The sequence below is a fragment of the Lutra lutra genome, chromosome 7 (assembly GCF_902655055.1).
Source record: "Lutra lutra chromosome 7, mLutLut1.2, whole genome shotgun sequence".
In the NCBI taxonomy this organism is placed as follows: Eukaryota; Metazoa; Chordata; class Mammalia; order Carnivora; family Mustelidae; genus Lutra; species Lutra lutra.
Genome location: NC_062284.1, coordinates 50,624,723 through 50,652,193, shown reverse-complemented (window position 1 = coordinate 50,652,193; position 27,471 = coordinate 50,624,723). Strand labels below are relative to the sequence as shown.

Below are 27,471 nucleotides of genomic sequence, written 5' to 3'. Positions count from 1 at the left end.
TACTGGGTCACAAATCAGGACTCAACTGATACCAAAAGACTGAGATTATTCCCTGATTATTCTCAGATAACAATGCTTTGAAACTGGAGCTCAATCACAAGGAAAAGTTCGGAAGGAACTCAAACACCTGGAAGCTAAAGACCACCTTGCTTAAGAATGCTTGGATCAACCAGGAGATCAAAGAAGAACTGAAACAATTCATGGAAACCAATGAGAATGAAGACATTTTGGTCCAAAACCTATGGGATACAGCAAAGGCGGTCCTAAGGGGGAAATACATAGCCATCCAAGGCTCCCTCAAAAAAAATTGAAAAATCCAGAACACACCAGCTGTCTCTACACCTTAAAGAACTGGAGAATCAACAACAAATCAAACCAACTCCACACATAAGAAGGGAAATAATCAATATTAGAGCTGAGATCAATGAGGTAGAAACCAGAGATACAGTAGAACGTATCAATGAAACTAGAAGCTGGTTTTTTGAAAGAATCAATAAGATCGATAAACCATTGCCACACTAATCCAAAAGAAAAGAGAGAAATCCCAAGTTAATAAAATTATGAATGAAAAGGGAGAGATCACAACTAACACCAAGGAAGTAGAAACAATCATCAGAAGTTATTATCAACAATTGTATGCCAATAAGCTAAGCAACCTAGATGAAATAGATGCATTCCTGGAAAACTATAAACTCCCAAAATTGAACCAGGAAGAAACTGACAACCTGAATAGACTGATATCTAGTAACGAGATTGAATCAGTGATCAAAAACCTCCCAAAAAACAAGAGCCAAGGACCTAATGGATTCCCTGGGATATTCTACCAAACTTTCAAAGACGAAATAACACCTATTCTCCTGAAGCTGTTTCAAAAAATTGAAGCAGAAGGAAAATTTCCAGACTCTTTTATGAAGCCAACATCACCTTGATCCCCAAACCAGGCAAAGACCCTACCAAAAAGGAGAATTTCAGACCAATATCACTGATGAATATGGATGCTAAGATTCTCAATAAGATCCTAGCAAACAGGATCCAACAGCACATTAAAAAGATTATCCACCATGACAAGGTGGGATTCATTCCTGGGCTACAAGGATGGTTCAACATTCACAAATCAATCAATGTGATAGAACAAATTAATAAGAGAAGAGAGAAGAACCACATGGTCCTCTCAATTGATGCAGAAAAAGCATTTGACAAAATCCAGCATCTGTTCCTGATTAAAATGCTTCAAAGTGTAGGGATAGAGGGAACATTCCTGAACTTCATCAAATCTATCTATGAAAAACCCACAGCAAATATCATCCTCAATGGGAAAAAGCTTGCAGCCTTCCTGTTGAGATCAGGAACACGACAAGGATGCCCACTCTCACCACTCTTGTTCAACATAGTATTAGAAGTCCTAGCAACAGCAGTCAGACAACAAAGAGAAATAAAAGGTATCCAAATTGGCAATGAAGAAGTCAAACTCTCTCTCTCTTTGCAGATGACATGATTCTTTATATGGAAAACCCAAAAGACTCCACCCCCAAACTACTAGAACTCATACAGCAATTCAGTAAAGGGGCAGGATACAAAGTCAATGTACAGAAATCAGTTGCTTTCTTATACACTAACAATGCAAATACAGAAAGAGAAATTAGAGAATCGATTCCATTTACTATAGCACCAAGAACAATAAGATACCTGGGAATAAACCTAACCAAAGAGCTAAAGGATTTGTACTCGAGGAACTACAGAACACTCATGAAAGAAATTGAAGAAGACACAAAAAGATGGAAGACCATTTCATGCTCTTGGATTGGAAGAATAAACATTGTTAAGATGTCTATACTGCCTAGAGCAATCTATACTTTTAATGCCATTCCGATCAAAATTCCACCAGTATTTTTCAAAGAGCTGGAGCAAATAATCTTAAAATTTGTATGGAATCAGAAGAGACCTCTCTCTCCCTCTGCCTGCTACTCTGCCTGCTTGTGCTCTCTCTCTGTCCAATGAATAAATAAAAATATTTTTTAAAAAGATTTTATTTATTTTTTATATATGAGAGACAGAGAAAGAGAGAGGCAGAGGCAGAGGGAGAAGCAGTATCCCTACTAAGTAGGTAGCATGATGAGTGCTCAATCCCAGGATCCTGGGATCATGACCTGAGCTGAAGGCAGATGCTTAACTGACAGAGCCACCCAGGTACCCTGGTTGCCATTTAGTTTTATTGATGGTTTCCTTCATTGCACAGAAGCTTTTTCTTTTGATGTAGTTCCAATGGCTTATTTTTGCTTTTACTTCCTTTGTCTCAGGGGACATATCTAGAAATTTGTTGCTATAGATGATGTCAGAGTAATTACTGGCTGTGCTCACTTCTAGGATTTTTATGGTTTCAGGTCTCACATTTAGGTCCTTAATCCATATGGGGTTTGTTTTTGTTTGGTAAAAGAAAGTGGTCCAGTTTCATTCCTTGGTATGAAGCTGTCCAGTTTTCCCAACCATTGGTGTGGGGTTTTTTTATTTTAATTTTTTTATTAATATATAATGTATTATTAGCCCCAGGGGTACAGGTCTGTGAATTGCCAGGTTTACACACTTCACAGAACTCACCATAGCACACACATTCCCCAATGTCCATAACCCAACCACCCTCTCCCTAACCCCCTACTCCCAGCAACCCTCAGTTTGTTTTGTGAGATTAAGAGTCTCTTATGGTTTGTCTCCCTCTTGATCTCATCTTGTTTCATTTTTTTCCTTCTTTAACCCCAAAACACTCACTTTGCTTCTCAAATTCCTCATGTCAAGGAGATCATGTGATAATTGTTTTTCTGATTGACTTATTTCCCTCAGCATAATACCCACTAGTTCTATCCACTTCATTGCAAATGGCAAGATTTAATTTCTATTGATGGCTGCATAGTATTCCCGTGTGTGTGTGTGTGTGTGTGTGTGTGTGTGTGTGTGTGTGTGTATCACATCTTCTTTATCCATTCATTTTTTATGGACATTTAGGTTCTTTCCATTGTTTGGTTATTGTGGACATTGCTGCTATAAACATTCGGGTGCACATCCCCTTCAGATCTCTACATTTGCATCTTTAGGGTAAATACCCAGTAGTGTGATTGCTGGGTCGTACAGCTGCTCTATTTTCAACTTTTTGAGGAACCTCCATGCTGTTTTCCAGAGTGGCTGCACCAGCTTGCATTCCCACCAACAGTGTAGGAGGGTTCCCCTTTCTCCACATCCTTGCCAGCATCTGTCGTTTCCTGACTTGTTAATGTTAGTCATTCTGACTGGTGTGATGTGGTATCTCATTGTGGTTTTGATTTGTATTTCCCTGATGCTGAGTGATATGGAGCACTTTTTCATGTGTCTCATTGGCCATCTGGATGTCTTCTTTGCATAAATGTCTGTTCATGTCTTCTGCCCATTTCTCGATTGCATTATTTGTTCTTTGGGTGTTGAGTTTGAGAAGTTCTTTATAGATTTTGGATACTAGCCCTTTATCTGATATGTCATTTACAAATATTTTCTCCCATTCTGTCAGTTGTTTTGAGGTTTTGTTGACTGTTTCCTTTGCTGTGCAAAAGCTTTTGATTTTGATGAAGTCCTAATAGTTCATTTTTGCCCTGGCTTCCCTTGCCTTTGGCAACGTTTCTAGGAAGAAGTTGCTGTGGCTGAGGTTGAAGAGGTTGCTGCCTGTGTTCTCCTCAAGGATTTGATGGGTTCCTTTCTCACATTGAGTTCTTTCATCCATTTGGAGTCTATTTTTCTGTCTGGTGTAAGGAAATGGTCCAGTTTCATTTTTCTCCACGTGGCTGTCCAATTTTCCCAACACAATTTGTTGAAGAGACTGTCTTTTTTCCATTGGATATTCTTTCCTGCTTTGTCAAAGTTTAGTTGACCATAGAGTTGAGGGTCTATTTCTGGGCTCTCCATTCTGTTCCACTCATCTATGTGTCTGTTTTTGTGCCAGTACCATACTGTCTTGATGATGACAGCTTTGTCATAGAGCTTGAAGTCTGGAATTGTGATGTCACCCACTTTGGCTTTCTTGTTCAACATTCCTCTGGCTATTCGAGGTCTTTTCTGGTTCCATATAAATTTTAGGATTATTTGTTCCACTTCTTTGAAAAAACTGGATGGGATTTTGATAGTGATTGCATAAAACGTGTAGATTGCTTTAGGTAGCATAGACATTTTCACAATATTTATTCTTCTAATCCATGAGCATGGAACATATTTCCATTTCTTTGTGTCTTCCTCAATTTCTTTCATGAGTACTTTATAGTTTTCTGAGTACAGATTCTTTGCCTCTTTGGTTAGGTTTATTCCTAGGTATCTTATGGTTTTGGGTGTAATTCTAAATGGGATGGACTCCTTAATTTCTCTTTCTTCTGTCTTGTTGGTGTATAGAAATGTAACTGTTTTCTGTACATTGGTTTTATATCCTGACAGTTTACTGAATTCCTGTACAAGTTCTAGCAGTTTTGGAGTGGAGTCTTTTGGGTTTTCCACATAAAGTATCATATCATCTGCAAGGGTGAGAGTTTGACTTCTTCTTTGCTGATTTGGATGCCTTTAATTTCTTTTTGTTGTCTGATTGCTGAGGCTAGGACTTCCAGTACTATGTTGAATAGCAGTGGTGATAACGGACATCTCTGCCATGTTCCTGACCTTAGCAGAAAAGCTTTCAGTTTTTCTCCATTGAGAATGATATTTGCGGTGGGTTTTTCATAGACGGCTTTGGTAATATTGCGGTATGTGCCCTCTATCCCTACACTTTGAAGAGTTTTGATCAGGAAGGGATGCTGTACTTTGTCAAATGCTTTTTCAGCATCTATGGAGAGTATCATATGGTTCTTGTTCTTTCTTTTATTAATGTACTGTATAACACTGATTTGAAGATGTTGAGCCAAACACTGCCATGGAATAAGTCCCACTTGGTCGTGGTGAATAATCCTTTTAATGTACTGTTGGATCCTATTGACTAGGATTTTGGTGAGAATTTTTGCATCTGTGTTTATCAAGGATATTGGTCCGTAATTCTCTTTTTTAATGGGGTCTTTGTCTGGTTTAGGGATCAAGGTAATGCTGGCCTCATAAAATGAGTTTGGGAGTTTTCCTTCCATTCCTATTTTTTGGAACAGTTTCAGGAGAATAGGAATTAATTCTTCTTTAAATGCTTGGTAGAATTCCCCTGGGAATCCATCGGACCCTGGGCTCTTGTTTGTTGGGAGATTTTTGATGACTGCTTCAATCTCCTTACTGGTTATGGGTCTGTTCAGGTTTTCTATTTCATCCTGGTTCAGCTGTGGTAGTTTATACGTCTCTAGGAATGCATCCATTTCTTCCAGATTGTCAAATTTGCTGGCATATGGTTGCTCATATTATGTTCTTATAATTGTTTGTATTTCTTTGGTGTTGGTTGTGATCAATCCTCTTTCATTCATGATTTTATTTATTTGGGTCCTTTCTCTTTTCTTTTTCATAAGCCTGGCCAGGGGTTTATCAATCTTACTAATTCTCTCAAAGAACCAGCTCCTAGTTTTGTTGATTTGTTCTATTCTTTTTTTTGGTTTCTATTTCATTGATTTCTGCTCTGATCTTTATTATTTCTCTTCTCCTGCTGAGTTTAGGGTTTCTTTCTTGTTCTTTCTCCAGCTCCTTTAGGTGTAGGGTTAGGTTGTGTACCTGAGACCTTTCTTGTTTCTTGAGAAAGGCTTGTATCACTATATATTTTCCTCTCAGGACTGCCTTTGTTCTGTCTCACAGATTTTGAACCATTGTGTTTTCATTATCATTTGTTTCCATGAATTTTTTCAATTCTTCTTTAATTTCCTGGTTGGCCCATTCATTCTGTAGTAGGATGCTCTTTAGCCTCCACGTATTTGGGATCTTTCCAAATTTCCTCTTGTGATTGAGTTCTAGCTTCAGAGCATTGGGGTCTGAAAATATGCAAGGAATGATCCCAATCTTCTGGTACCAGTTGAGACCTGATTTGTGACCCAGGATGTGATCTATTCTGGAGAATGTACCATGTGCACTAGAGAAGAATATGTATTCTGTTGCTTTGGGATGGAATGTTCTGAATATATCCGTGATGTCCATCTGGTCCAGTGTGTCATTCAAGGCCTTTATTTCCTTGTTGATCTTTTGCTTGGATGATGGGTCCATTTCAGTGAGGGGGGTGTTAAAGTCCCCTACTATTATTGTATTATTGTCGATGTGTTTCTTTGATTTTGTTATTAATTGGTTTATCTAGTTGGCTGCTCCCATGTTAGGGGCATAGATATTGAAAATTGTTAGATCTTCTTGTTGGACAGACTCTTTGAGTATGATATAGTGTCCTTCCTCATCTCTTATTTTAGTCCTTGGCTTAAAATCTAATTGATCCGATATAAGGAATGCCACCCCAGCTCTCTTTTGATGTCCATTAGCATGGTAAATTGTCTTCCACCCCCTCACTTTAAATCTGGAGGTGTCTTTGGGTCTAAAATGAGTTTCTTATAGACAGCATATTGATGGGTTTTGTTTTTTTTTTTCCCATTCTGATACCCTGTGTCTTTTGATTGTGGCATTTAGCCTGTTTACATTCAGGGTAACTATTGAGAGATATGAATTTAGTGCCATTGTATTGCCTGTAAGGTGACTGTTACTGTATATTGTCTCTGTTCCTTTCTGGTCTACTACTTTTCAGCTCTCTCTTTGTTTAGAGGACTCCTTTCAATATTTCCTGTAGAGCTGGTTTGGTGTTTACAAACTCTTTTAGTTTTTGTTTGTCCTGGAAGCTTTTTATGTCTCCTTCTATTTTCAGTGATAGCCTAGCAGGATATAGTATTCTTGGCTGCATGTTTTTCTCATTTAGTGCTCTGAATATATCATGCCAGTTCATTATGGCCTGCCAGGTCTCTGTTGATAAGTCTGCTGCCAATCTAATGTTTTTTACCAATGTATGTTACAGACTTCTTGTCCCAGGCTGCTTTCAGGATTTTCTCTTTGTCACTAAGACTTATAAGTTTTGCTATTATATGACAGGGTGTGGACCTATTCTTATTGATCTTTGAGAGGGGTTCTCTGTGCCTCCTGGATTTTGAAGCTTGTTCCCTTTGCCATATTAGGGAAATTATCTACAATAATTCACTCCAATATACCTTCTGCCCCCATCTCTCTTTCTTCTTCTTCTGGAATCCCAATTATTCTAATATTGTGGTGTCAGACGGTATCATTTATCTCTCAAATTCTCCCCTCATGGTCCAGTAGTTGATTGTCTCTCTTTTGCTCAGCTTCTTGATTCTCCATCATTTGGTCTTCTATATCATTAATTCCCTCTTCTGCCTCATTTATCCTAGCAGTAAGAGCTTCCATTTTTTATTGTACCTCATTAAGAGCTTTTTTTATTTCAGCTTCATTAGATTTTCATTCTTTTATTTCTCCAGAAAGGGCTTTTATTTCTCCGGACAGTGTTTCTCTAATATCTTCTATGCCTTTCTCGAGCCCAGCTAGCACCTTGAGAATCATCATTCTATGACTCTAGAGCTGACATATTACCAACATATGTATTGATTAGGTCCTGGCCTTTGGTACTGCCTCTCGTTCTTCTTTTTGTGGTAAGTTTTTCCACCTTGTCATTTTATGCAGATAAGAATATATGAGTGAGAGAATACAATACTGAAAGGGTGGCAAAGACCCCAGAAAAATGTGTGTTAACCAAATCAGAAGAGACCCCAAAAATACAAATCAAAACCACCATGAGATATCACCTCACACCAGTCAGAATGGCTAAAATTAACAAGTCAGGAAATGACAGATGCTGGCGAGGATGCGGAGAAAGGGGAACCCTCCTACACTGTTGGTGGGAATGCAAGCTGGTGCAACCACTCTGGAAAACAGCATGGAGGTTCCTCAAAATGTTGAAAATAGAACTACCCTATGACCCAGCAATTGCACTGCTGGGTATTTACCCTAAAGATACAAACGTAGTGATCCGAAGGGGCACGTGCACCCAAATGTTTATAGCAGCAATGTCTACAATAGCCAAACTATGGAAAGAACCTAGATGTCCATCAACAGACAAATGGATAAAGAAGATGTGGTATATATACACAATGGAATACTATGCAGCCATCAAAAGAAATGAAATCTTGCCATTTGCGACAACGTGGATGGAACTAGAGGGTATCATGCTTAGCAAAATAAGTCAATCGGAGAAAGACAACTATCATATGATCTCCCTGATATGAGGGAGAGGAGATGCAACATGGGGGGTTAAGGGGGTAGGAGACGAGTGAATGAAACAAGATGGGATTGGGAGGGAGACAAACCATAAGTGACTCTTAATCTCACAAAACAAACTGAGGGTTGATGGGGGAGGGGGTTGGGAGTTATGGACATTGGGGAGGGTATGTGCTATGGTGAGTGCTGTTACGTGTGTAAACCTGGAGATTCACAGACCTGTACCCCTGGGGATAAAAATATATTATATGTTTATTAAAAATAATATTAAAAAAAAGAAATTAAATATTAAAAAAAAGAAGAGACCCCAAATCTTGGGGAGAAAAAAGGGGGTAAAAGGTTCAAAAAAATTTTTAAAAAGAAATAGAAAAAGTATATATATATATGTATACATATATATATATGTATGTAATCAGACAGGTGAATAGAATAGAGCTACCCATTTGATTTGGGGAGTATTTTGGTCTCTTAAAAGAAACTACCTCCTAAAATTTTAAAGAAAAAAAAATATATATATACACACAAAAATAAGGGCAAATATGATGAAGGGATAGAATATGAATGTAAAGATGAAAATTTATAAAAAATTATAAAAAAGAAGTTGATAAGATAAGTTGGTTGGGAAAAGAAAGGAAAAAAAAGTGCAGAGAATTTGGTCAGGCTGGAGACTAGAACAAACCCTGTGCTAGATTTAGGGTATATTTTTATCTATTAGAAGAAGTTGTATCCCAAAATATTTTAGAAGAAAAAAATCCTATGTGCATACAAAAGATAAGGTTAGATACAATGAAGGATAAAATATGACTATAATAATAAAGGTTCAAAAAGATTTTTTAAGAAAGGTATTGTTAAACTAGATAAACTAGATAAAAAGATAAACAAGTTAAAAATGTTAAAAGATGAAAGAGTAAAAGTTAAAAAAATTAGAATAAGAAAGAAATAAAATTTAAAATATTTTATTAGGGAGAGACAAGACAGCGGGGAAGTAGGAGGAGGCACCGTTTCAACCTGTACCCTAAAGTGAGCTGATTACCTACCAAAGAACTCTGATCACCCATGAAATCAGCTTGAGATTAGAATATTACACTTCTGGATCTCTACAGGGGCAGAAAATGCAAGTGAACAGATAAAGTGGAGTGGGAACATCGGACTGATATTGGAAGATAAACAAAAGGGGGAGGGAGCCACCAGAAGCAACCCATTGGAAAGTAATACCCCAATATGAGAGTGCCCTGCGATTGGGGACCAGCATTAACTTGGAGTCTGGTTGAAAGCACTCAAAAAGAGCAAAGGATCATGGGGAGAAATTGTGGGAATCTGGGCAGTTAGGGACAGGGGCTTAAGTTCCCCCACCCAAACAAACCACCCCTGGTGCTGAGCCAGAGAGAGTGCAGCGAAGAAGCCAGGTCTTGGTCCCTGAGCCAACAGCTCACCTGAGAGCATCTGGGGGCCAGGCTCCAGTGAGGATGAGGGAGACTCGCCAGCAAGCAGAGCCACAGCCTTTTGCACTCTCCACCCATGAGCCGTGCTACCAGAGTCTGAGTCCCGCCCCACATCTCCCCCTGAGAGAGGTGCATGAAGGCGCCAGCCAGGGTGCACTTCAGACCCAGGGAGTCTGAGCACTCCCAGGCCAGGCCAGCAGGAAAATCTCAGTGCTCTATCACTGCTTGGGACCTCTCTGGTGGTTTGGAGTAGCCCAGACAGCCACAGCTATCATGGTTTTGGGTACAAGTGGGAGTTCCTGTGACCCCAGAGACTGACTGGGAACATGCTCTGCCAGCAGCAGAGGGGGAATTTATGTGCTCTGGAGCACCAAGAGGGGAACGGACTGAGGCTTCTCTCTGAGAGGGAGGTCTGGGTGCAGTTTGCTTTCCTCTAAACCTCCAAAAAACATCAAAAGCTGCCAAGGGGAGAGAAAACAAATGAACAAACAAAGAAACAAAAACCTCCAGAGAACAAAAGCCTGAAAAACCGGTTTCCTCAGAGCCCACCCCCTTGATGGGGGCAGGAGGACTTAACTCCAGCAAGACTCCCTGAAAACCCACATGGCAGGCCCCTCCCCCAGAAAGCCAACCAAAAAAAAAAAAAAAAAAAAAGACAAGAGGACAACCATCACTACTTCATAGATACAACTTCTATTTTTAATTCGTTCCCACTATTCTGGTTCATTTTTTTTATATATAACTTTTTAACCTATTTACCATCACAGTGAGATGCCCAGTACATCAAATTCCTAATAACCTTTTAACCTAAACTTTTTGATACATATACATGTGTTTTTCTTTTGCTTTTCTATTTTTTAAATTTTTTTAATTTATCTTTTATTTTAGTTTATTCTTTTTTTTTTTTAATATTCATATAGAGTTAAGCTTCAGGGTAATCCCCTTTCCCCAGTCATTGCTACCCCTACAGATAAACCAGTTTTTAATCCCCCTTTATCTTAGTAAAGTTGAGTCCTTTAACAAAGATATCAAGATACATCCAGGAAGAATCAAATTAACCTTCCTCGCCCACACTGAGAATTTATAACTACTCTCTCAACTTTTTCTTCTGCCAGTGTTTCTGTGTATTTGTTTTTGTCCTGGTAGTATATAATAAATCTTATACTTGAGGTTCTCGTTGACGAGGTTCTTTTTTTGTTTGTTTGTTTTTACTTATTTATTTTCTTTTCTCTTGTCATCTACTTTTGTTGGTCTTTTTGTTTGTCTGTTTTTGTTTGTATACTTCATAAATCTTACCTTGGGGCCCATTTGGTCCAGGCCTTCTCTTTTATTTTATCTTTCTTTTTTTTTCCAGTCTCTCTCTCTCTCTTTTTTCTTTTTTCTTTCTTTTGGGTGGGGACTCTTGACTGCTCAGAAGTGTTCCAGGGTGCACCTTGCCTGCACCACTGTCAATACATTCAGCTACACATCCATTCAGCCATCTCTCACCAAAATGACTAGAAGGAGGAATGCCCAACAGAAGAAAAATTCAGAAACCGGGCCTTCTGCAACAGAGCTAATGTCTATGGACATAGACAATATGTCAGAAAGGGAACTCAGGCTAACAATTATCCAGGCAATAGCTAGGTTGGAGAAAGCCATGGATGACAAAAAGGAATTGATTAGGGCACAAGTGAAAGCCACCAGGGATGATGTTCACAATGTTCTCAATGAGTTCCAATCTAATCAAAATTCTCTAAAAGCTAGGGTAACTGAGACAGAAGATAGAATCAGTGACCTGGAAGACAGATAGAGAAAAAGGATCAGGAGGAAGCCTGGAACAAACAGCTTAAAAGCCACGAAAACAGAATTAGGGAAATAAATGACACCATGAAATGTTCCAACTGAAGAATTATTGGAATCTTTGAGGGGGAGGAGAAAGAAAGAAGATTAGAAGATATAGTTGAACAAATTCTCCATGAACATTTTCCCAATCTTGTGAATGGAACCAGTGTTCATGTACTAGAGGCAGAACAGTCTCCCCCCAAGATCATAGAATCTAGAAAGACCACAAGACACCTGATAGTGAAAATAATGAATCAAAATTGTAGACAGGAGCTCTTGAAAGCAGCTAGGACAAAGAAATTCCTTATGCACAGAGGAAAGCCCATCAGAATAACGTCAGACCTGTCCACAGAAACCTGGCAAGCCAGAAAGGGCTGGCAAGACATATTCAGGGCACTAAATGAGAAGAACATGCAGCCAAGAATACTTTATCCAGCAAGACTGACATTCAAAATGGATGGAGAATAAAGAGCTTCCAGGACTGGCAGGGATTAAGAGTATGTGACCACCAAACCGACAGTGCAGGAAATATTAAGGGGTTCTATAAAAGAGGAAAAATCCTAAGAATATCATTGAACAGAAATATGTGGAGACAATCTATAGAAACAAAGACTTCACAGGTAACATGATGTCGATAAAAATGTCTCTCTCAATATCACTCTCAACATGAATGGCCTAAATGTGCCCATAAAATGACACAGGGTTGCAGATTGGATAAAACGACAGGACCAATCCATATGTTGTCTACAAGAGACCCATTTCGAACCTAAGGATACACCCTTTAAAAAATTAGAGTAAGAAAGAAATAAAATTGAAAATATTTTATTAGGGGGATACACAATGGCGGGGAAGTAGGAGGAGGTGCTGTTTCAACCTGTACCCTAAAGTAAGCTGATTACCTGACATTAAAATTATAAACTTCTGGATCTCTACGGAGGCAGAAGATGCCAATGTGCAGATAAAGTGGAGTAAGAACATTGGACTGATATCAGAAAATAAACAAAAGGGGGAGGTAGCCACCCGAACTGACCCATTGGAAAGTAATACCACAATATGAGAGTGCCCTGCAATTGGGGAGCAGCATTAACTTGGAGTCTGGTTGAAAGCACTCAAAAAGAGCAAAAGATCCTGGGGGGAAATTGCGGGAATCTGGGCAGTTAGGGACAGGGGCTTAAGTACCCTGACCCAGAACAACCACCCCTGGTGCTGATTGGACTGAAAGTGAAGGGATGGAGAAATATCTTTCATGCTAATGGGCCTCAAAAGAAGGCCAGGGTAGCGATTCTCATATCAGATAAATTAGATTTTAAACTAAAGATTGTAGTCAGAGATACAGAAGGACACTACATAATTCTTAAAGGGACTATCAACCAAGAAGATCTAACAATTGTAAATATTTATGCCCCCAATATAGGAACAGCCAATTACATAAGAAAACTGTAATCAAGAGAAAGAGTCACAGGACACCTGGGTGGATCAGTTGCTTAAGCGGCTGCCTTTGGCTCAGGTCATGATCCCAGCATCCTGGGATCCAGCCCCACATCAGGCTCCTTGCTCAGTGGGGAGCCTGCTTCTCTCTCTGTCTCTGCCTGCCACTTTGTCTGCCTGTGCTCGCACGTGCTCGCTCTCTCTCTCTCTCTCTGACAAATAAATAAAAATAAAATCTTTTTAAAAAGAGAAAGAGTCATATTGATATGAATACATTAATAGTAGGAGATCTTAACACACCTCTCTCAGAAATAGACAGATCATCCAAGCAGAAAATCAATAAAGAAACAAGAGCATTAAATGACACATTGGACCAGATGGACTTCATAGATATATACAGAACGTTCCACCCTAAAACAACAGAATACTCATTCTTCTCGAGTGCACATGGAACGTTCTCCAGAATAGACCACATACTGGGTCACAAATCAGGGCTCAACCAATACCAAAAGATTGAGATTATTCCCTGAATATTCTCAGATAACAATGCTTTGAAACTGGAGTTCAACCACAAGGAAAAGTTTGGAAGGAACTCAAACACCTGGAAGCTAAAGACCACCTTGCTTAAGAATGTTTGGATCAACCAGGAGATCAAAGAAGAACTGAAACAATTCATGGAAACCAATGAGAATGAAGACATTTTGGTCCAAAACCTATGGGATACAGCAAAGGCGGTCCTAAGGAGGAAATACATAGTCATCCAAGCCTCCCTCAAAAAAATTGAAAAATCCAGAATACACCAGGTGCCTCTACACCTTAAAGAACTGGAGAATCAACAACATATGAAGCCAACTCCACACAAGAAGGGAAATAATCAAGATAAGAGCAGAGATCAATGGGATAGAAACTAGAGACACAGTAGAATGCATCAATGAAACTAGAAGCTGGGAATTAATAAGATCGATAAACCATTGGCCAAACTAATCCAAAAGAAAAGAGAGAAGGCACAAATTAATAAAATTATGAATGAAAAGGGAGAGATCACAACTAACACCAAGGAAATAGAAACAATCATCAGAGTTATTATCAACCATTATATGCCAATAAGTTAAGCAACCTAGATGAAATGGATGCATTCTTGGAAAACTATAAACTCCCAAAATTGAACCAGGAAGAAACTGACAACCTCAATAGACCAATATCTAGTAATGAGATTGAAGCAGTGATCAAAAACCTCCAAAAAAAAAAAAAAAAAGAGTGCAAGACCTGATGGAATCCCTGGGGAATTCTACCAAACTTTCAAAGAAGAAATAACACCTATTCTCCTGAAGCTGTTTCAAAAAATTGAAGCAGAAGAGAAACTTCCAGACTCTTTTATGAAGCCAGCATTACCCTGATCCCCAAACCAGGCAAAGACCACACCAAAAAGGAGAATTTCAGACCAATATCACTGATGAATATGGATGCTAAGATCCTCAACCAGATCCTAGCAAACAGGATCCAACAGCACATTAAAAAGATTATCCACCATGAACAGGTGGGATTCATCCCTAGGTTTCAAGGATGGTTCAACATTCTCAAATCAATCAATGTAACAGAACAAATCAATAAGAGAAGAGAGAAGAACCACATAGTCCTCTCAATTGATGCAGAAAAGACATTTGACGAAATCCAGCATCCATTCCTGATTAAAATGCTTCAAAGTATAGGGATAGAGGGAACATTCCTGAACTTCATAAAATCTATCTATGAAAAACCCACAGCAAATATCATCCACGACGGGAAAAAGCTTGCAGCCTTCCCGTTGAGATCAGGAACACAACAAGGATGCCCACTCTCACCACTCTTGTTCAACATAGTATTAGAAGTCCTAGCAACAGCAATCAGACAACAAAGAGAAATAAGAGGTATCCAAATTAGCAATGAAGAAGTCAAACTCTCTCTCTTCGCAGATGACATGATACTTTATATGGAAAACCCAAAAGACTCCACCCCCAAACTACTAGAACTCATATAGCAATTCAGTAATGTGGCCAGATACAAAGTCACTGTACAGAAATCAGTTGCTTTCTTATACACTAACAATGCAAATACAGAAAGAGAAATTAGAGAATCGATTCCATTTACTATAGGACCAAGAACCATAAGATACCTGGGAATAAACCTAACCAAAGAGCTAAAGGATCTATACTTGAGGAACTACAGAACACTCATGAAAGAAATTGAAGAAGACACAAAAAGATGGAAGATCATTCCATGCTCTAGGATTGGAAGAATAAACATTGTTAAAATGTCTATACTGCCTAGAGCAATCTATACTTTCGATGCCATTCCGATCAAAATTCCACCAGTATTTTTCAAAGAGCTGGGGCAAATAATCTTAAAATTTGTACAGAATCAGAAGAGACCCTGAATTGCTAAGGAAATATTGAAAAAGAAAAACAAAACTGGAGGCATCACTTTGTGCGATTTCAAGCTTTACTACAAAGCTATGATCACCAAGACAGCATGGTACTGGCATAAAAACAGACACATAGACCAGTGGAACAGAGCAGAGAGCCCAGATATGGACCCTCAATTCTACGGTCAAATTATCTTCGACAAAGCAGGAAAAAATATACAGTGGAAAAAAGACACTCTCTTCAATAAATTGTGCTGGGAAAACTGGGCAGCTATATGTAGAAGAATGAAACTCGACCATTCTCTTATACCATACACAAAGATAAACTCAAAATGGATAAAAGACCTCAATGTGAGACAGCAATCCATCAGAATCCTAGAGGAGAACATAGACAGTAACCTCTTCGATATCAGTCACAGCAACTTCTTTCAAGATATATCCTCAAAGGCAAAGGAAACAAAAGCAAAAATGAACTTTTGGGACTTCTTCAAGATCAAAAGCTTCTGCACAGCAACGGAAACAGTCAACAAAACAAAGAGCAAACCACGGAATGGGAGAAGATATTTGCAAATGACAGTACAGACAAAAGGCTGATATCCAGGATCTATAAAGAACTTCTCAAACTCAAGACACACAAAACAGATAATCATGTCAAAAAATGGGCAGAAGACATGAACAGACAATTCTCCAATGAAGACATACAAATGGCTATCAGACACATGAAAAAACGTTCATCATCACTAGCCATCAGGGAGATTCAAATTAAAACCACATTGAGATATCACCTTACACCAGTTAGAATGGCCAAAATTAGCAAGACAAGAAACAACATGTGTTGGAGAGGATGTGGAGAAAGAGGAACCCTCTTACACGGTTGGTGGGAATGGAAGTTGGTGCAGCCACTTTGGAGAATAGTGTGGAGATTCCTTAAAAAATTAAAAATAGAGCTTCCCTATGACCCTGCAATTGCACTACTGGGCATTTACCCCAAAGATACAGATGTAGTGAAAAGAAGGGCCATCTGTACCCCAATATTTATAGCAGCAATGGCCATGATCGCCAAACTGTGGAAAGAACCAAGATGCCCTTCAATAGATGGATGGATAAGGAAGATGTGGTCCATATACACTATGGAGTATTATGCCTCCATCAGAAAGGATGAATACCCAACTTTCATATCAACATGAACGGGACTGGAAGAGATTACGCTGAGTGAAATAAGTCAAGCAGAGAGAGTCAATTATCATATGGTTTCACTTAATTGTGGAGCATAACAAATAACATGGAGGACATAGGGAGATGGAGAGGAGAAGGGAGTTGAGGGAAATTGGAAGGGGAGTAGAACCATGAGAAACTATGGACTCTGAAAAACAATCTGAGGGTTTTGAAGGGTTGGGGGTTTGGGAGGTTGGGGGAGCCAGGGTGTGGGTACTACGGAGGGCACATATTGCATGGAGCACTGGGTGTGGTACATAAACAATGAATTCTGTTACACTGAAAAGAAATTAAATTTAAAAAAATATTTAATTAACTTCACAAGACTAAAGGATCATCGACAGAAAGCCATGAATTCCAGGCTTTGCTTTCCCCTCCTCTGGAATTCCCCTTTTCTCCTTTTTCAGTGAGCTTGGTCCTGGCTGGATTTCTTGCTGATCTTCTGGGGGAGGGGCCTGTTACAGTGATTCTCAAGTGTCTTTGCCTGAGGCGGAATTGCTCTGCCATTGCCAGGGCCCGGGCTAAGTAATCTGCTTGGTTTCTCACTCGGGAGCTTTTGCTCCCTGAACGCTTTCTGTGGAGCTCTGGAGGACGGGCAAGAATGAAAATGGCAGCCTCCCAATCTCCGGCCCAGAGAAACCAAGAGCTCAGGGCCTCACTCCTCAGTGCACCCTCGGAGAAAAGCACTCAATCACTCCCATCTCCCTGGTCCCCAGCCTCACTCTGAGCTCACACAGACCCAGCAATTCTGTCTCAGGCACACAGCTCCATTTAGGGTCTCCAAACACAGCAGATCTCTGCCGCTCTTCGGGGGGGGGGGGGGGTCTCCCCGGCCCTGCCACTTGTGAGGTCCCTGCTCAAAGAGCAATGCCCTGACAGTGCCACAGATCACAGTTTAAGGTAACCCCGAGTTGAGAGCTCACTCCTTGGCTCTGTCTCTGTAGCCAGCTTCCCTGCTTTAATACTTACGAGCTCTGCTACACTCAGACATCCCCGATCCTTCTGTGATCCCGCGGGACCTGAGCCCACGCTGTCCCCACAAGGGCTCCACCCCCACTTAGACTCTGGAGCGATGTCCCTCAGTGTGGCAGACTTCTTTTTTTTTTTTTTTTTTTTTTGACACAGAAAAAGAGATCACAAGCAGGCAGAGAGGCAGGCAGAGAGAGCGGGAAGCAGGCTCCTTGCCGAGCAGAGAGCTCGATGTGGGGCTCGATCTCAGGACCCCGAGATCATGAACTGAGCCGAAGGCAGAGGCTTTAACCCACTGAGCCACCCAGGCACCCCAGTGCAGCAGACTTCTAAAAGTTCTCATTTTGTGCTCCATTGTTCCGTGGCTTGCCAGAAACTGGACCCTCCCTGCATAGGCTATCTTCCCATCTCTTTGGATTCACTTCTCCACAAGTCCTACCTTTCAGAAAGTGGTCAATGTTCTGTTTCAAGAATTGCTGCTCTTTGATCTCCTGTTGGGTTTGTAGGTGTTCGGAATGGTTTGATAACTATCTAGCTGAACTCCTGCAACCTGATGTCATCTCAGCCTGCTACTATTCTGCCATCTTGACTTCTCCCAACCATTTCTTGAAGGGACTATCTTTTTGCCTTTGGATAGTCCTACTTGCTTTGGTGAAGATTAATTGACCACTAATTGATTGAATATTTATTAGACTAAATAATCTAATAGAGGAACTGGCGGGTAGAAACACAATTGCTATAGACAGAATGTTTGAAATGTTGAAATCCCACATGTGATGGTATTAGGAGGTCAAGCACTTGAGAGGTGACGAGGTTGTGAGGGTAGAGCCGCAGGAGTGGGGCCCAGGTGAACTCCCTGCCCTGCCACCATATGAAGACACCGCAAATAGGTAGCCATCTATAAAACATCTATAAACCTGAGGTGGATTTTCTGCAGACACCAAATCTGATGGTTCCTTGATCTTGGACTTTCCAGTCTCTTAAACTGTTAGAGATGTTTGTTGTTTATTTGCCATCCAGATAATGGAAGCTTGCTGTACCATCCTGAACATCTCTCAATGTCCTCCGTGTTATTCCTTATGGTCCATAAGTAAGTGAAATAATATGATAATTGAGTCTCTCTGCTTCACATATACAATGGAGTATTATGCCTCCATCAGAAAGGATCAATACCCAACTTTTGTGTCAACATAGACAGGACTGGAAAAGATGATGCTGAGTGAAGTAAGTAAAAGTCTGAAAGTTTGAAGATATCAGCATCACTTTTTAATTTTTCCTTCTAAATAGACATCATTTGTGGTGACAGATTGATTCACAGCAAAAAATGAGCAGAAAGCAGAATTCTCATATACCCTGGGTCCCCATGTCTCCCCATGCACAGCCTCTCCAACTGTCAACATCCTATGCCAGAGCAGTGCATTTGTTATAAATGACGGACCTACTTTGACACATCACCCAAAGTCCATAGAAGCCATGAGGGTTCTCTTTTGGTGCTGTATATGTGTATGTAACTCAGGTTTTTCCCTCTTGCTAGTCTATCTTTTGTCAGTTTAATTTGTACATTCCTAAGCTCTGGACCTAAGAAGGCGGAGGAAAAAGTTTCTTCCTCCACTCTGTTTCCTCCATGTATTACATACACACATGTCCAGGTTGAACCCTGGCTCTTCACAACAATAACCCTTGTGCTCTATTTGCTCACTCTTGTAATACATCTAACATAGTCTGAGAATTGTTTTGCCCATACCACTATGATGAACTCCAAAAGTTTAGGATGTGTTTGCAGTTTTTCCCTTATCTCTACCCTCCCTGCTGAAGACTGATGTTTTACACCTAAACCATAAAATCAGAGATAATAAAAGTATTGTTGGTTAGTAAGTATGAAATACAGTGAGGCATAAGCATACCATGTTGTTAGCCATAGGCTATACTATGGCATTGGGGCTCTAATTCAGGCCCATGCTTTTTCTCACTACATGATGTTCTACAAAGTCACAAATGAAGTTAAGTGGGCATAGAGTCAAGAGCAGAAAGTGTTTTTGAGACTAAGATGATAACATGCAGATAAGCAGGCATATCTATTTCACCATCCCAGAGACAGCCCTCTTCTCTTTCCTTAGACTCGTCATTGGACAGGATGAACTGATTACAAGGGCCATCCTCTCAAGGGGCTGGAAGGTCAGTGGAAGGTCAGGACAAACCCCAGACCTCCCTGACTTACTCCTACACCCAGTCTAAATACTTTTCACTGGAAGAGAGTATTTTCTGAAACTTGATCAATCAACAAGCACTCAGAAATGTTAAACAAAACTACATTGTTCACTGAGAACTTAAGCCAGCAATGATTTCACTCTTCAGCTGTAACCCGTCATCTGAGCTGACTGATGAAGTTCCAGGTCTGAAATGCTATCCCCAATGGTCCATTTTTCTGAGGCCTGGGGATATCTGGGAGATTTGAAGCTGTCTTGAGGCAACTTCCCCCAGGAGTCTAACAGGAATTGAGGCCTCTTGAAAGGAACTTTCAGAGATAGGGCAAGATGGGGGACTGCAGATAAGACATATCCTGCTCTGGATCTACCCCCTTCCTCTTTCTGGCCACCCTACTGTCTGCCACACAGAAGGTAGTAGCCAAAGGCAACCTTTAGGTGCAAGGTAAGCTGCAATGTTTAGACCCCTCTCCTTCCAGCCTTCATTCACTCCCTTCACTTCCTATTTACAAACTTGTTTGTCCCATTTTTCCCCGGGAGACTCAGGTACAGCCATGTTTCCCACCATTGTCCCTATGAGTTATCCTCAGTTGTACATGGTTATCCCAAGGCTCTCTCAGAGGCACTGCTTTCTCAAAGCCTTCTGACAGTTACCCCACAGTGTGTCTGGTATGATGTCCAAGCCCAGATCTGCCTTTGTTTTCCTGATACAACCATTCCATTTTCGCTGCCTTCTGATTCTCTATAAAGATAGAAGTTATAGCATCTGGGTGGCTCAGTTGGTTAAGTGTCTGCCTTTGGGTCAGTTTATGATCCCATGGTTCTGGGATCAAGCCCTTCATCTCAGGCTCCCTGCTCAGCAGGGAGCCTGCTTCTCCCTCTCCCTCTGATGCTCCTCCTGCTTATGCAATAAATCAATAAGATTTTTTTTTTAAGAGAATTTTGAAACTTTTCAATTTATCCTCCCTCCCGATCAGAAACTTCAATTACTGTCACCTCTACTACTAGATTGGAATTAAAAGTGAACTTTTAATTTTGACTCTTGAAGAAACAATATCAGTAGTGGTAATAATAATAACATTAAAATTATTTTAGGGCTTACTATGTGCTTTGAATACGGTGACCCTATAATTTGCTGTCTATTGGGACACTTTTGAGAGTGAAAAGGGACATTATTATATATTAGCCAAGAAATGAGCATAAATAGGGATGGTCCTCAGCAAACAGGGGCGTTTATATGGTTTCATAGCTATGAACCAGTTTCACATGATAGAGGGCTAAAGGAGCTCTCCGTGGTCTCTCTTGTAAGGGCACTAATCCCATTCACGAGTGCTCCACCTTCATGACATAATCACCTCTCAAAGGCCCCACTTCTAAATACCATCCCATTGAGACTTAGGTTTTAATATACAAATTTGGGGTGGCAGGTGGGAAACATTCAGTCTATAGCATCTTAGAATAAGGTACTTAAATTGTGCCTAATTTACAGATAAGGAAACAAATACAGAAGTTGATATATTATTTATCTTTAAAATCATAATGCAGGACTTTTGGGTATTTCATCTGCAGTCAACCAGAAAAATGCAAGTTGGAGTGTCAGTAATAATTAAAAAGTTGAACTGATTCCAGACCACCGTCCAAACAGACTCCAGTTGCTATGCATTTAAATTCTCTTTTATTAGTGCTTTGCCAATCATCCATGTGTTTCATAGATGACAAACTGAGGTCCAGAGAGGTGATAAAATTTTCCTGAACATAACATACCAGTCATGAAGCTGCAACTAATACATATGGTCTCCTCACTCTACAGGCTCTAGTCAAATTCTCAAGAGCGGTTTATGGAAATGAATATCACATCGTATGTGCCTAAAGAAGTGACAACTGTGATGTATGTCAAACTACTTGAGAGAAATTTTGAGAGATTGATATCATATTTAATCTGTGTAATGAAGGTAAATACTGCAACTGTAATTTAATGTATGGGAAATGAGGTCTCTCAGTAATGGCTCACAGACTCATTCTACACTGGATAGCTGTCCCCATGACCTAGAGGACAACAGAGATGATGCAGGCATTCTCAAAACCATTTTTTGAAACAGAGGTTTGAGGCAAACAAATTTCAAGTCTCACTCCTTGGAGAAAATCCCATTGCTGGAAGTGACGTTCTTTTGCTGCTTATATTCTTAGTCAACTTCACGGTTTCTCAGCTGCATCCTTTTCCTTGTCTGGTATCCACCTCCCCCTTTCCACCATCCTCACAGACAAGACAGTCTCCTGTTCCTTTACCCATGTCAGCCCTCTTCCTGGAGCTATGCTCTCTCTCTGTGCTGATTTTCAGTGTCTTCTCCCGTACTGACGCTTTCCTCAAGATGTGCACCCCTTCATGTCACCCTCTCCCCAGCCACCCCCATCATGCTAGTGCACAAATTTGCTCCATCACGTCACTTTCAGCCTCCTTGTTAACTCCATTTCTTTCACTCTGACTTTCTCTTCAACCTATTGGAATAAGCATGCTCTGAAAGTACTCCAGCAAATAATCCATTGATCTCCTGATTATCACATCTCATCATCTAATAAAATATTACCTTCTTAAACATTTTTAAAAATTGTAAATTATCTATATGTACATTATATATATATATATATATATATATATATATATACACACACACACATAGTGTGTGGGTATAGTCTCTCTCTATATATGCACATAGAGAAAGAGTGTTAGTTTTTTTCTATCAATCTTGTCTTTTATTTTTTATTTATTTATTTTTTTTTATTTGACAGAGAGATCACAAGCAGGCAGAGAGGCAGGCAGAGAGAGAGGAGGAAGCAGGCTCCCTGAGAGAGCAGAGAGCCCGATGAGGGGCTCGATCCCAGGACTCCGAGATCATGACCTGAGCCGAAGGCAGCGGCTTAACCCACTGAGCCACCCAGGCGCCCCTCAATCTTGTCTTTTAACTGTACCATTTAGTCCATTTATATAACATAATTATTCATTTTTATTTTCCTCAGTGAATACCTACTACCTTCTTTTGCCTTTCCTATTAGTCTCATTTGTCTGGCATTTCTACTTCCTATCCTTTCTTCCCTTCTTTTGGATTAGTGGTGTAATTGTCTGTCATTCTCTGACAGACATTAAAGCTGTTCAAAATAATTCTCTCATCCAGGCACCTAGAAGGATCCTATTTCTCTGTCCCTTGTACTTAAATGTGACCATGAGGCTTTCTCCAGTCAATGAAGTGTAAATAGAAGGGACATATGTCCCTTCCAGCAGAAGCATTAAGAGCTGTCCTCTGGGGTGCTGTTTTTTTTTTTAAAGGTTTTACTTATTTACTTAAATAGAGACAGAGAGAGTGAGTGGGTGAAAGGCAGAGGAGGAGGGAGAGAGAGAATCCCAAGCAGACTCCAAGCTCAGCCCAGAGCCCAACTCAGAGCTTGATCTTATGACCTCAGATCATGACCTGAGCCAAAATCAAGAGCAGGATGCTTAACCAGCTGAGCCACCTGGGCATCCCAGTGCTATGTTCTTTCCTCTGCCTCTTTGATTAAGACAGTGTGTGTCAAGAGGAAGGCTGTGTCAGCCTATTTTCCCAAGTGACAATAGCAGGCAGAGCCCCTAGGCTGGACCAAGATAGATATATAGCAGGAATGAGAAAGAAACTTTAAACTACTGAAATTTTGAGATTGTTTGTTACTGCAGCACAACTAGACTCTCCTAACTGATCCACAGTCTACTTATTCTCTGCTAGTTTGGAATTCAAACCCTGTGTTTCCCTTCTTTTCATTGCTTATCTCAGAAATTCTCAAATGCATACTAAACATAGAAAAGTCTAATCAATACTTTTAGTCATCTTTTGAACACTTGGCAATTCACATCTCTTCCAAGCTATGTTCCTGACATATATTTTAATTTTATCTTCTTAACTCAACAAGACATTATTGCTTTATATAGTCAAAAGGTCTTTTATTTGTCCACATATGTATCATCATCTTTCTTTATTCCTTCCTGAATTCATATTTCCGATGATTAGCTTTTCTTTATAACCTCAAATCCATTCTTAGAAATTTTTTAGTGGAAGACTGCTTTAATGAAGTCATAAACTCCATTAGGTTTTGTTTTATTTTATTATTTTGTCAGCAAATGCCTTATTTTATTCATTTCTAAGTGCCAGAGTAAATAATTCTATGTTGGTGTGTTGAGAAATCAAAGCCAATGTATTGAATTAAGATTATGATGTGCTGAAGAGGGGAAAAGCCATTCACATGGTCAGGTTACACCCTCAGCATTCCAGCTGCCACTTTTGGGAAGTGAAAAGCCCAGGGCACGGTTTCAGGACATGGATACAGAAGCAAAGTCATAAGATTTATCCCGTGCCCTGGTGACTGAGCCAGCCTGACATCCCTTGGGGGTTTCGTTTGACTTTAGCTCCTCTCCTCCACTCTGACCTTCTAGGAGCGGTTGCTGTGGCCAAGAACTGTAACACACCCACCTTCCACATCCAGGAGAGCTGAAGTGGCCAACACTGGGTGAGGTCGCAGGTCTCCTCCTCTCCCTGCCCAGGAACAAACCCCCTCCCAGACCCTAGGTCCCCGCAGTCTTCCAGCTGTAGGCAGCTGGATGTCCCCCCACCCCAGAAGAGGTGCTCTTGGAATTCCAGCCACGCCAGGACTCCTGGGGAGACAGAAGACCTCCATTTCTCTGATGTTCTGGGGATCACATGTTTATGTGTCCTTTGCAAACCTGCAAGAGTTATTTGTTTGATGCAAATGGCCCCCTGAGATGACAAGGACTTTGCTGGGGTTCAGGCATCATTACCTTAGTGGTTTTCTTTGCTGCTCCTTGTGAACCAGCAGGCAAATGAGGTTCACATGGTACGGTTCCTATAAACAAGACTCACCCTTCCCAGCAGTCCTGAAAAAAGAGTGGTGTGGTTGGTTCCCTACAATGTCCTTCCTCACAAGGTCCTTGGTTCCCACTAAAGTGAAACCAAGATGCTCCTCCCACCTATCTTTCCTTGGAAGCCAAGCCCCTTTGTAATCTGTATAAGATTCCCTCCCCAAGGATCCAGGGATCACAGAGACTGGCCTTCTGCTCTGTCCTAGAGACCAAGCTAGAGATCCAGGTCAGTGGCTGAAGAGAGTCTCAGGGACTCCTTCTACTTCTGTGTTGTATTAGAGGGACCAGGGTGTTTGAGGTTAGCACCTGAAATAGCTTGAGTTGGGCCAATATCGGGATGGAACATGTGAGCTACAGGGAACCAAAGGCACTGGGGGCGGGAAGCATTGCTCTTGGGAAAACACTGGCATCCCTCTATGATGCTGGTGTTAGGAACTGGGCTGTTGCCCTTGTGTTGGAGAACAATAGGCCTCACTCTGTCCATCATGATCCTATAGGTCATGTGGTATTTCAGGTATACAGTTCAGCTCATGTTTTATTCAAAAGGATTTCCTGATAAGCACCTTGAACACTGGGTATAAATGTACTTATTTCAAATGTATTTTTTTAATGTTTTTAAGATTTTATTTATTTATTTGACAGGGATAGATAGAAAGCACAAGCAGAGGGGGCAGCAGAGGGATTGGGAGAAGCAGGCTCCCCACTGACCAGGAAGCTGGGCTCAAGACAGGACTAGATCCTAGGACCCCCAGATCATGACCTGAACTCAAGGCAGACACTTAACAGACTGAGCCATCCAGGTGCCCCTTAAAATGGATTTTAAATTTTAAAATCTCTAATATTCAGACATAGGACTGCAGGATTTTAGTTCACTGTCAAGTCACCAACCAGAGGCAAAGACCACCTCTCTCCAGCTAGTAGGACTTAAATACTCTTGGACAAGAGTGTATGCGAGCATCTCAATCTTTGGAAAATTGCACAGAAGGAAGGATACCTTACTGGCTGACCCAAAGGGAGACTGTGAGCCAGGGAGGCCAGAGGTAGGAGCTGGGGATCTTTTTCAGGCAGTGCTTTTTCTCTTCTCTCCCTTTCCTGGCTAGGCTCTTCCAGAGGAGTGAGACCACCATGGCTCAGGAGAGGTTCTTCATCCTGTTCCCACTACTGGTCCTGGTGCTGCTGGTGTTGGGCTGTGTCCAGCCATCTCTGGCCAAGGAATCGAGGGCTGAGAAGTTCCTGCGGCAGCACATGGACTCGAACACCTCCACCATCAATGCCAGCTACTGCAACCAAATGATGAAGCGCCGGAATATGACGGTTGGACGGTGCAAGCCAGTGAACACGTTTATCCACGAGCCTCTGCCAGATGTCCAGGTAATCTGCTTCCAGGGAAATGTAACCTGCAAGAACGGGAAGCCCAACTGCCACCAAAGCAGCTCCAAAATGCGCATCACCGACTGCCGCCTGAAGAAAGGCTCCAAATACCCCAAATGCGACTACCAGACCCAGCAGCTACAGAAATCCATCATCGTAGCCTGTGAGTGTGTACAATATGAGACAGTCCACTTTGACGGTTCTGTGTAGGTCTGCACCTGAGGCCAGAGTAGCAAGATGCCCCACCTCCCTGTTGTGGCAACTGTTTCTCCCCTCTCCCTTCCTGGCTCTGAGAGAAAGAACTCCAGTCAGGGCTCCTGTCCCAAACATAAATGTGTTCCTACCCAGGACTTGCACCTGTGTGGTTTGGGGAGTGAGGGGGTCCCTGTGTAAACCACTTCCCGGATTCTTTCAGTAAAACACAGTTGCAACCACCTGGATTTCTGAAACTGTCGCCATCCTAGTACTGTGGTGTGATTGCGTTCCTGCTCGGGTGAGAACTGTAAATCTGGGTAGATTTCGTAAGCGTGGAATAGAATCATTACGTGCCTTTGCTCCTGACTCTTGGTTCTCAGTGACCTGAGATCATTCCTTTGCTCAGAGATGCCTTGCTGTCAAAGAAGAAGCTGTTAAGTATCGGCTATTTGAGATGAAAGGGAGCTACAGTCTGGGACAGTCCTGCTGGGACTGGAGGGCGAGCTCATATACCAAACTCTCTGGCACGGAAGGAAGGACAGGGTGACCTCAAGAAAACCCTGCTCAGACCCTGGCTGGGAGGACATGGGGATGAAATTATGATCCTAAATTTTCCTTTTCTTTTTATTGAGTGAGCTATTACCAGATCACAAAAATGGCCATCTCTTAGTTGGAAAGTCAGAATGTTCCATTTAGGAGCTAGAAGGGTCTATAAGGATTATTAAATTAAATGAGAATAAGTAGATTTTGACTCGTGTATCCACTTTAATGGGATGGGCCTGCCTAGAATGTTGCAGAAAAAAATTCTAATAAGCGATGAGGTTGAACGGTAGCCTCTGTTGAAGGCAGGATGGAGGTAAATATGTGTGTTCCACTTGCTATCCCTGAGATAGTAATCCCCACTTTTACAGAGGAACAGCCTGAATCTCAGGAATGGGTAAGTGACTTGCTCACAGCTGCTGCTACTTTGTGGCACAGCTGAGACTAGAGCCCAGGTCTCCTGGCCTCCAGTCCTTATTCTTTCTGCTACCACAGTGGACTCAGGAAGAAAATCCTGCAGTCTCCCTTTTCCTAAGTGCGGTGGGGAGGGCACCTGGGTGGCTCAGTCTGTTAGGAGACCTACTCTTGATTTCAGTGTATATCATGCTCTCAAGGTCCTGGGATCGAGTCCCGTATTGGGCTTTGTGCTCAGCTCAGAGCCTGCTTAGGGTCTTCCTATCTCTTCTCCACCTCCTCTGCCCCTCCCTTGCATGTGCTCTCTCGCTCTCACTCTCTCTCACTCTCTCTCAAATAAATAAGTAA

The 27,471-nt window shown here is 41.2% G+C and overlaps 1 protein-coding gene across 4 annotated transcripts in view; it reads left to right on the top strand.

The window, feature by feature from the left end:
- Positions 1 to 26,914, top strand: part of LOC125105328 (ribonuclease pancreatic-like) — a 182,063-nt gene extending 155,149 nt beyond the window's left edge. The window contains exons 1-3 of one of the 4 annotated variants that reach the window (XM_047738709.1): positions 17,185 to 17,195; positions 24,776 to 24,829; positions 25,704 to 26,914. In XM_047738709.1, the coding sequence (XP_047594665.1) occupies positions 25,729 to 26,184 (456 nt within the window). In that variant the 5' untranslated portion in view covers positions 17,185 to 17,195; positions 24,776 to 24,829; positions 25,704 to 25,728 and the 3' untranslated portion in view covers positions 26,185 to 26,914. Of the gene's footprint in view, positions 1 to 17,184; positions 17,196 to 24,120; positions 24,234 to 24,775; positions 24,830 to 24,850; positions 24,902 to 25,703 lie in introns of those variants that run through there. The other 3 variants (XM_047738711.1, XM_047738712.1, XM_047738710.1) reach the window with 3 other exon arrangements.
- Positions 26,915 to 27,471: the final 557 nt, after the last annotated feature.